Source organism: Poecilia latipinna, unplaced genomic scaffold (genome assembly GCF_001443285.1).
Source record: "Poecilia latipinna isolate Pla-1442-1.1 unplaced genomic scaffold, P_latipinna-1.0 Scaffold5552, whole genome shotgun sequence".
Lineage (NCBI taxonomy): Eukaryota > Metazoa > Chordata > Actinopteri > Cyprinodontiformes > Poeciliidae > Poecilia > Poecilia latipinna.
In genome coordinates this window covers 1-9973 of record NW_015118168.1, presented here as the reverse complement: position 1 = coordinate 9973, position 9973 = coordinate 1, and the positions used below count along the sequence as shown (strand labels likewise).

The window sequence follows — 9973 nt, the reverse complement described above, 5'->3', positions numbered from 1 at the left end:
ATTAATTTCAGAACTACAGGCACCAGCAGATGTGCAACCTTGTTATTTTCTTTGTTAGAATTCAAACGGTGTGAAACTAAGTGGGTTATTTTAGTTGCTCTGTACAAACCACAGGCCACAGAGGAAATGTGACTTCACTGGCAGCGGCCATTAGTGCTGTAGAATCATTTATGATCATCATTTATCACTTCATGAAGACGTGAAGACATCATAAAAATAGATGGAAGGAAAAGCCATGCATTGGACTGCAGTGACCGAGTTACTTGTCGCATTTCTCTCCGTATCAGGTAATGTGTGTGTTTTACTCCTTTATCAGTCCATTAAATAAAGCAGAGCTATAGGGGGATGTGGAGAACATCATGGAGTCATGTATAGCAGGCTACTGACAGAAATGGCTTGGTTGGAGTCGGTTTGCTTATGCAGAAGTACTCATGTTTTTTTGTTGTTGTTGTTTTTCTTTTGTGAAAAAAATTCTCTTGAAGACGTGTAGTTGTCTGCAAAATGCCTTGTTTTTTTTTGTTTTGTTTTGTTTGTTTGTTTTTTTTATTGCACAACCTCAGAAATCTTTGGAAACATGAACACTGTGATTTTAGTTACTGGTTTTTATTGTTAATTCAAATGTTGAAACATGAAAAAGTGTCTTGCATCCATTCATAATGTTCTTAAATATTAGAGATGTGAATAGTATCAGATGTGAATTATTAACGTGAATGAAATTATTGAATAATGCGTTAGGGATAAGAGGCACGGGGGTCAATATAAGTTCATACTTATATGGTACATATGTGGTATATGTGGTAAAAATGAATAAATTGCAGACGAATCTGCAGTAAGGTACTTCAAAAATTGTACAAATTACTTTTTAGCATTTTTTATGACAAAACAGAGGATTTCCTTTTTACCTTTTTTTGATGGGACAGTGGAAGGTTTTAATGAACGCCAGGTTTCATAAGACAATATCTGCCCAGATCTGGATCTGGATGACCTCTTAAGGTGTCTGTGCCCGATGCAGCACTATGTGAGGGAGCACCAAGCGTCTAAAACACTAAAACAGATCACTCTTGTGAAAGTATTTCCATCCACTTGGATCCAAGCACTAATATTAAAACACAGACACAAGTGACTCATATCAGCAAAAGGAAAAATAAAACCAAATCTATTCATCAATATGCTTCCTGGGTTATACATTTTTGTCCTGTTTGTTGATCTCATTGTGATTGTTTTGTTTCTGATGCGTTGCAGGGGTCAGGGGTCAGAATGGCTGGAGCGTGACCTACTCTTCCTCACAGATCTGCACCATAAAAGGCTCAACGGTGGATTTGAAATGCAACTACACACATCCAGACACAGTGGGGGATACAGTTATAGAAGTTAGAAAACTAATATGGTACACCAAAGGGGATAATTATGCTCCTGTGGATCTGAAAGATGACCAAGATTACGCAGGTCGCATCAAGTATAAACATGGCTGCACCGTGGCTATCAGGGACGTGAGAGAGAGTGACTCTGCTGTCTACAAGTTCAGGTTCATAACAAATCACCAAAATGGAAAATACACCGGTTCGCCAGGGGTCACTTTGTCAGTCTCTGGTAATATTTCCTGTTTTAATTTTACTTTGTTTATTTTAGTGTGTTGAATGATCACATGGTTTTAGTTTCTGTTGTGTTCTCTTGAATTCAGCCGTCGAGCTGCAAGTGATCAAATGGGAGCACAAACAGAGCGGTACTCTGGCAGAGATGACGTGCAAAAGCAAATGTCTGTCTGACCTACATCCTTACATCTGGGTCAAGAACGGGCAGGACGTTTTGACGCAGACCTCCTCGTCTTTTTCATACACGTTTTCTGACGCCGACCGCATTTCTTGCGCTGCAGCAGGACACAGGAATTTCCCGTCTCCGTCAGTGTGTCAGTTGAGTTTTACACATTGCTTTGAAGATTCATGTTGGCGATGTAATGTGTTGTTAAGTTAGAAGAAAGCATGTCATAAAACAACTCTATTGACTCAATACAAGAGAAAATTCAAATTTTGTTGTTCAGTAAAAACTAGTACCAGGAATGATATGTTTGGCATTACAAAGCACTATAGTAGTTTGTGTTTTCTATTGCAGACATGCCGAATCTTCCCTCTGTGTCGATGAGTTCCTCTGGTCACATTGTGGAGGGCGACCCAATAAATCTAACTTGTTCTAGTGATGCTAATCCAGCAGCTACATACACCTGGTACAAGAAGGACACTTCTGGTCCTATCAGCAAAGGCTCACAACTCGTCTTCAAGTCTATCCAATCCTCTGACTCTGGAGAATATTATTGTAAAGCTCAGAACGTCCTGAGAATAAAGGCATCTAAAGTCGTCTTTATTGACGTAAAATGTAAGTAAGTAAATTATTTTGGGGGACTTGTGGAGGTTGTCTCAATTTACTCTTAGAGTGTTGACTTAGGGTGCATTCACACCAGTCCAGTTTATTCGGGGAGGTGTGAATATGCAATCGAACTCTAATGGGGACCCAAAAAGTGAACTTTGGTCCACCTAAAGTCCTAGGGCTCAGTTCAAGTTGAAGTGAGCTCTGTTGCGGTTCATATGTGGATGCAAGTGGACAGCAGAACACTCCGAAAGCAGGAAGCAAATTATAGCCCAAAGCATTCCCGGTCAATAGAGCCAAAATGATTACACTACAGGGAGAAATGGCTCGTGTTTTTGTTTTTTTTTAATACCACAGACTAAAGAGAAGTCCTACAACCTCTAAAATTGGACACAACTCCATTTTTGGTTGCAGTTTATGAAGAAGGAAGTTGCACTGGTCATCTTTGGAGGTTTTCGTGACAGTCCCTTCCATAGTTCTTGGCGCGAGGAGGTGAACAGGTTGTTCAATCAGTTTTAATCATTTGACGTAGTGCAGCAGGCTGCACAGTGGCGCAGTTGATAGCACTGTTGCCGTGCAACAAGAAGGTTCTGGCCCAGGGTCTTTCTGCATGGAGTTTGCATGTTCTCCCTGTGCATGCGCGGGTTCTCTCCGGGTACTCCGGCTTTCTCCCACAGTCCAAAATCATGACTGTCAGGTTAATTGGTTTCTCTAAATTGTCCCTAGGTGTGAGTGTGTGTGTATGGTTGTTTGTCCTGTCTGTCTCTGTGTTGCCCTGTGACAGACTGGCGACCTGTCCATGGCGTGCCCTGCCTCTCGCCCGAAACATTAGCTGGAGAGGCATCGACAACCCTCCCAACGCCATTAAGGGACAAGGTTGTACAGAAAATGGATGGACGTAGTGCAGCATGAAAGTGAGCCACAGCAGCTGAAGATATAACAAACCTTGCAATTTTAGTCCCCAATCGAACCAAGTTGACTGAGGACCAATGTTTTCACACCTTTTTTCAAGTGTGAAAACACTGTTCAAGTAGAAGTATATTTGAGCGACTATGCTAAACTAACTACATGCATTTCTGTTTTGACACCTGCCGCCCCACTTCCTATGTCCTTTAGTTCACCTAAAGCGATTCAGCTGACACTTGCAAATGTTTTTGTTGTTTCTGGAGGCAGCAGTGGAAAACGCTGTAAAACAGAACTTCAGTTCACCAACAAATTATGAAAGCAAGTAGTATCAAGGAGGATTTTATAGAAAAATCTCCAAAGATTGTCAAAAACTGTAAGTTTGGCTGCCATCGGTGGCAGTTGTGCAGTTTGAGATGATTTGGTGGTTTTGAGTTAGAGTAAATAAGTTGAAGTAATGCAGGGTGTTTCCAGAGTGGAACCAGTGTTTGGTTTGGATCTATGTTTTCAGTTGCACGCCGCGCTCAGTAGAGGGCAGTGTGTTTTCTTTTTCTGGTCGCTAGAGAAGTTTCTAGAAGCGTTTCTAGCAGCAAAGTTGAAAGAAGACGTACGGCCGAGAGGTTCTTTTCTTAATCTCTCCAGGATAAAGCGGTCAGTGAGGTAAATAATTTGTATTTTACGTGTTTATGTGGAAGTAGAATGAATTTGTCGAGTTTCTGTTAGCCACGTGAGTTTAAAGGTAACGGAGTGCGTCTATTATTATTTTTTTTTTTGAAGGTCAAACATATTGTGAATGTTTTGCTATTTAATATTATTTGTCTGTTCTCTATCTGTCTGTCTTAATGAATACAAATTTATTTTATGTGCTTTTTTTTTTTGGACGGCATCGTTAGACACAGGTGTCTAATTATTAAATGTCATCAAGAACGCCTCGTGTCCGTTTTTCATCCTGGAGGGAGTTATATATAATAAGCTTAGAAAGGATCGTTAACAAGACAAAAAGACATTACAATTTGGCTCCCAAAATGCTCCAAGTTATCAACACATCAGTTTTGTGACCAGGGTGCAGCCCTTCTGTACAACTGCTCCAATAGTCAATTATGAGCAAATGATTGTTTAGTTTTGCCCAAAAACCATTATCAGAAATCTCCTTAAGTTTTGAAAGTCTTCATGCTTTTCCTTCCAGACGCACCAAGGCTTCCTTCTGTGGCATTAAGACCCTCTGGTGAAGTAGTGAGGGGAACCTCAGTGAACCTGATTTGTTCCAGTGATGCTAATCCAACAGCTGAGTACATCTGGTTCAAGAAGAACAATCCTGAGCCTCTAAGCAACGACTCGCAACTCGTCTTTGAGTCTATCCAGTCGTCTGACTCTGGAGAGTACTACTGCACATCAGAGAATATGCTGAACCAAGTGACATCTGAAGGCATGTTTATTGATGTGAAATGTAAGTGACTGAAAAATAAAGCTCAAAGTGACCAACTTAAAGTCCGGAAAATTAGCTTTCACAGCTTGCAAGTAAAAAGTTATGATCACACCTCTCATCAGACCGTACTTTAAAAAAACATTTATAAACGTCCATCAAGTAGTCGTGCTAAAAGTATAAAGTTGTGGAACATAAGCAATAAATAAGCATATTTTTCAGGAGCAGTTAGGTTGTTTCACAATTGGACACTATTACCAGTGTTGCCAAACACTCGTACTCTAGCTTAAGCTAAAAAAAAAGAGAAAAGATTGACTCAGAGGTTATCCAAACGCTAAAATGATAGTTTTTCTCGCTCCCTTTCAGATCCACCAAGCTTCCCCATTGTTTCACGTAGTTTTTCAGGTGAAGTAGTGGAGGGAGACTCATTGACTTTGGCTTGTAGCGCTGATGCTAATCCAGCAGCTACTTACACCTGGTACAAGGAGCATGAAGCCAATCCTCTCAGCAAAGGCCCAAAACTAGTTTTCAGGTCTGTTCAGTCGTCTGATTCTGGAAAATATTTCTGCGCAGCCGAGAACGTTCTCAAAAGGATGACGTCGGGCAGCATCTTAATCGACGTGGAATGTAAGAAAGTGTTTTATGCATGAAGCTTCTTGCTATCTCAAAAAGATGGCAAAAAATTCTCATGCACACTTTTGCTAAAATTTCTAAGTATTTTAAAATGCCTTAATTAAACAAACAGAAAACAGTTCTTGCCAAAGCATTGAGACCAAGACTGCACGATGGCATACTAGGCCCATTGGAGGTAGAAAAAAAGGAGCAGTACATTTTGATCAAAAAACAGAGAAATTTATTTTGAAGTTAATCTCAGAAAATTTCTAGAAAAAAATAAGAATATTTCAGAGCTGGCAGAGTCAAAAAGTTGCTAGGAAAAAAAACAAAAATGTAGAAATGTTGAGATTAATGTCAAAAGTTTTCAAAAATTATTTTTGAAAAGTCAAATATTTACAAGAAAAAAAAAACATTTTTTAGATTAATCTCAGAAATTTCTAGAAAAGAATATGGACATTTCTGAGTTTCAAAAGTAAAAAAAAAATCCACCTCAAGAAGAAGGAACTAATCTTTATAGTTATATTTCTCTGGTTTTGTTACATTTGCTGGCAATTAGTTGATGCCAAGGTTTCACCTGAGTAACAACAAAGATATTATTTGACTTTGATTCCTCCAGGCGCCATATTTACGTGCCACAAATGTCTCTAGTTTCTAAGAACATCCTTATGACTGCATATATTCTCTTTTTATCCAGATGCTCCAAACCTTCCCCGAATCTCGTTGAGTGCGTCTGAAATCATGGAGGGCATTTCACTGACGCTGAGCTGCAGCAGTGATTCAAACCCAGCAGCTAATTACACCTGGTTCAAAGAAAAAGAGAAAATGCCTCAAAGTTCTGGACAAAATCTCACCATCACAAATATTGGCCGACAGCACAGTGGACTTTACTTCTGCGAAGCTCACAACAGCAGAGGAAGTCACAAATCTGCCATACATCTTACTGTTGCTGCAAGTAAGTCAGCAAAGGCATTAATTTCTGTTATCTATGCTGATGGTCCGTTTCTGTTTACATTTTGTGTTTATATTCCTATTTTCCATTAAAATATTGCTTTGTCTAATTTTTTAGGGAACAGAAACATGACATTCAAGATGATGAACATCACAAAGTTGGCTGCAGCCGCACTGCTGCTGCTGACTCTTCTGTTTGTTGTTTCTCTTTGGACGAGGTAATATCAGCGAAAACTTGTATGTTCTGGCCTCCAAGTATATACTTTTGCCCGTTTGTTGTTGAAATACTGGATTTGCTTGACTCAGGAAGAAGAAACCAACTGATGTAAAAACTGAATCGAAGGAACATGTGGAGAACATAGAGGTAAGATCCCATCTGATTAAATAAAAACCAATTTATGTCTAATATAAAAAGACTCTCAGTCATTGAGCGATGATCATCATAAGTGCTCAGGTAGAAGGCAACTGGACTTTTTCTTTTGTTTCTTCAGTCCTGAAGATGGTTGGAAGCAGCAGGCTCATAAATATTCAGAGCAACAAAGGAAAAAAAGCCATTCTGTCCTCCCTGTCTCGTTAGCTTTACGCATCTTTTGGCATCATTTCCTGACCCTCAAATTATAAGTCTGTTGCATCAAACCATGTTTAGAAATGAAGACACCTTTTTCACGAGAGATGAAACATATTTAAGGAACGAGAGAAGTCCAAATGCCATGCGAGATAAAAACTTTAAAATAGCACGATAGGATCTAATGTAACGCCTTTGATGACAGCGTAAACAGTATTATTATGTAGTATTATGTATTTTATTGAACAACCTTTTTCATTCTCAACTTTTGATCCCCTTTTATAGCTGGACTTGTGTCCTGAATATGAGAACATCTCAACCTTGAGATCCTTTATTGCATCACATGAGGAGAGAGAGAAGCAAACCAACCCAACGTGAAATCAAGTCAAGTTAAAACTTCATGGGTAGATGGACAGGAATCAAATTCATGATAAAATGAGATCTGAACAAAACAACGACGTCTGATGGCAGAAATAAGCATTTTCAAACATTTTCAGTGGCTGTTGTATGCATCGGCATAGGAAGCGGGGGGGACGGGGGGGACATGTCCCCCCCAATATTGAAGCCAGGTGGATATGTCCCCCCCAAAAAACTGTACCGCAAAATATTGGATTTTGAAATTTTTTTAACTAGCGTGCTTTTATTTTGAAGGCGCAGCATCGCGTTACGTCACTGTACTCCCCCTCCCCTCTCTGAACTGCTGAGTGAGCACTCAGAAGGGAGGGAAACAGCGACACAGAAGTCAGAAACTTGTGAATGAGGTAAAATGGTCTGTCGGGAATGCTGCTATGAATATTGCTTATTTATAACGTCTTGTTGTCAGTTCACTTTCATATATAGAAACTGAATCTTTTTGGTTTAGTCATCTTAGTCTTGGGATGATCTCTCATCCAATATTTAACTGCTAACTTCCTCTAGACGTTTGCTACGCTAGCCAAAATGTCTTTTTTTTTTTTATATATATATATATCTCATTTCAGTACAATGCCACCACCAACTAAAAGGCTGAAACAGCAGCAGGACTTACTCAGCTTTTTTAAAAAAGAGTAACGTCAGTGTGAGTAACAGTCACACAACACAAGGGCAACACCTGTGTTGCCCTTGTGTTGAAATTAGCCCGGTCTGGGCGTGCGTTTTACGAGGATTTTTTATTTTTTGCGTGGTTTTGCTTAGCCGAAATGGACAGATATTATACCTGCCGCGCTCCTGATCGTTAGTTAAAACCACAGGGAGAGTTAATTTTAATTCTTAGCAGCGGCTAACCAACTAATTAACTTCTGCACCTTTATTTCCTCAAATAAACTGCTGGCTCCTCTTTTTAGACTATAAATAGATTAACACAACATTGACAACTCTGTAGTTTTCTCTGTTCTGTACTGCAAACTGGAATTAAAGGCGCCATTTCTACCAAAGGTCTGGACAGACTGGCGACCTGTCTAGGGTTTACCCCGCACCAGCACCTCCCGACCCCACTAAGGGACAAGGGTGTACAGAAAATGGAAGGATAGATGGATTTCTACCAAAGGTTTAGAATGCGTTTTTGAACCAGATGCTTCAAAGCGCCCTGTCCATAGTTCTTCAACACACTGTCAGCTCCCTGTCAGAAAGACTTTAGTTCAGAGTCCATGAGATAATACTCTGAAAGGATTTAATCGATTGATTTTATTTGCCTCTGCGATTAACTCTGCGCGTAAAGTCTGTAATGTGACAAATAAAATGTTTTGTTTGATTTAAAATTGGCCATATTAGGCTCAAGAGCTGTACCTCATTTCTGAAACCATCTCATATGTTTAGGAGCAACAATGCAGGGACAGCACAAAGGAGACAGGAAAAGGAGAGGATAGTGCAACCGGGCTAGAGGCAGGAAGTCAGAGTGAGGGAGAGACAGGAGTGGAGCAACAGGTAAGACAGAGTAACTCATACCAGTAGATACTTCATGAGAGTCCACAAAAAAAGTTGAAAATTTTAATCTTTTGCTTGTAGTAAGTGTAGTTCAGGGGCATTGAGTGACATTGTAACTTTTCCTTCTAGGGAGTTCAGACTAGGGACACACAGCTGAGAGACTCTGAAGTCAGTGGACAGAGAACAGAACCAAATCAGCCACATCCAAAATTCATAGACCCTCAAGCTCTAGCCAACAGAACTTTACATTTCCAAGGAAAGTGGTACAAGGAATTTCCCTGGCTACATTATGATGCAGTGAAAAAGGGCATTTTGTGTTTTTATTGCATGGCAATTTACCAGGACAAACTCACACCATTTGGTGCAAAATCCGAACCCGCCTTTATCACTTCTGGATTTAAAAATTGGAAAAAAGCATTCGAAAAATTTAAAGCACATGAAAATAGTCACTCACATCATCATGCTGTTTCTGTGACTGCACAAGAAAGTCATCCTATAAATGCCCAATTATCCAGTGCTTTGGCAACTCAGCAAGGTGACAATAGGCACTGTCTGGAGAAAATTGTGAGCTCCATAAAATATTTGGCACGCCAGGGACAAGCTTTGAGAGGGCATGACGATGATGACAGCAATTTGTATCAACTGTTGAAAAATCTGGCAGAAGATGATGCCCTTTTGGCTAAGTGGTTGCTGAGGTCTCAGAAAGAATACCTAAGTCCACAGATACAGAATGAAATCTTGTGTTCTATGAGCAATAGTATTGTCAGTGAAATAGCAGATACAATCAGAAACCTACCAATTTTTGAGTTTGCAATTATTATGGATGGAACACAGGACATTTCTGGGAAAGAACAAGAAAGCATTTGTCTGCGATACATTGACAGTGACATGAAGCCCCATGAAGAGTTTATTGGCTTGTACTCAGTTTCTGAAACAACAGGAAAAAGCCTTGCTGCTGTTGTTAAAGATGTGCTGCTCAGATTAAACTTACCAATGAATGGTTTACGAGGTCAAATTTATGATGGAGCAGCCAATATGTCTGGGAAGCATGCAGGTGCACAGGCACTGATAAAGCAAGAGCAGCCACTGGCTCTTTTTGTTCATTGTGGAGCACACTGCACTAATTTAATTGCACAGAAAGCTTGCTTAGCCTCAGTTCTGATCAGAGACGCATTGGATTGAGTGAACCAGCTTGGAGTTCTTTTCTCTCAGTCAGGGAAGTTTAAGGCAATCCATGCAGCAACAGCACATACAGA

The 9973-nt window shown here is 40.0% G+C and overlaps 1 protein-coding gene and 1 long non-coding RNA gene across 3 annotated transcripts; both read left to right on the top strand.

Annotated features, from left to right (window-relative positions):
- The first annotated feature begins 23 nt into the window (after nt 1-23).
- Nucleotides 24-7307, top strand: LOC106943610 (B-cell receptor CD22-like). 2 transcript variants are annotated; one of them, XM_015026922.1, is made up of 10 exons: nt 24-287; nt 1243-1590; nt 1682-1906; nt 2110-2370; nt 4451-4711; nt 5054-5314; nt 5997-6254; nt 6369-6468; nt 6557-6614; nt 7101-7307. In XM_015026922.1, exons 1-10 carry the CDS (start codon nt 221-223, stop codon nt 7191-7193), a joined length of 1932 nt encoding a protein of 643 aa, XP_014882408.1. In that variant the 5' UTR covers nt 24-220; the 3' UTR covers nt 7194-7307. The 2 variants fall into 2 exon arrangements, with proteins under 2 accessions (XP_014882408.1, XP_014882409.1); XM_015026923.1 differs by lacking the exon at nt 5054-5314.
- Nucleotides 7308-7500: 193 nt separating this feature from the next.
- Nucleotides 7501-9935, top strand: LOC106943611 (uncharacterized). The gene is made up of 3 exons (XR_001423962.1): nt 7501-7576; nt 8610-8717; nt 8847-9935. It is a non-coding gene; the product is annotated as an uncharacterized LOC106943611 (long non-coding RNA).
- Nucleotides 9936-9973: the final 38 nt, after the last annotated feature.

Excerpts from the sequence above, each read along its gene's own strand:
- LOC106943610 (XM_015026922.1), top strand. The coding sequence starts at position 221 with ATGGAAGGAAAAGCCATGCATTGGACTGCAGTGACCGAGTTACTTGTC. Across the intron at positions 6,255-6,368 it reads ACATCTTACTGTTGCTGCAA|GGAACAGAAACATGACATTC; the intron begins GTAAGTCAGCAA and ends CTAATTTTTTAG. Across the intron at positions 6,469-6,556 it reads GTTGTTTCTCTTTGGACGAG|GAAGAAGAAACCAACTGATG; the intron begins GTAATATCAGCG and ends TGCTTGACTCAG.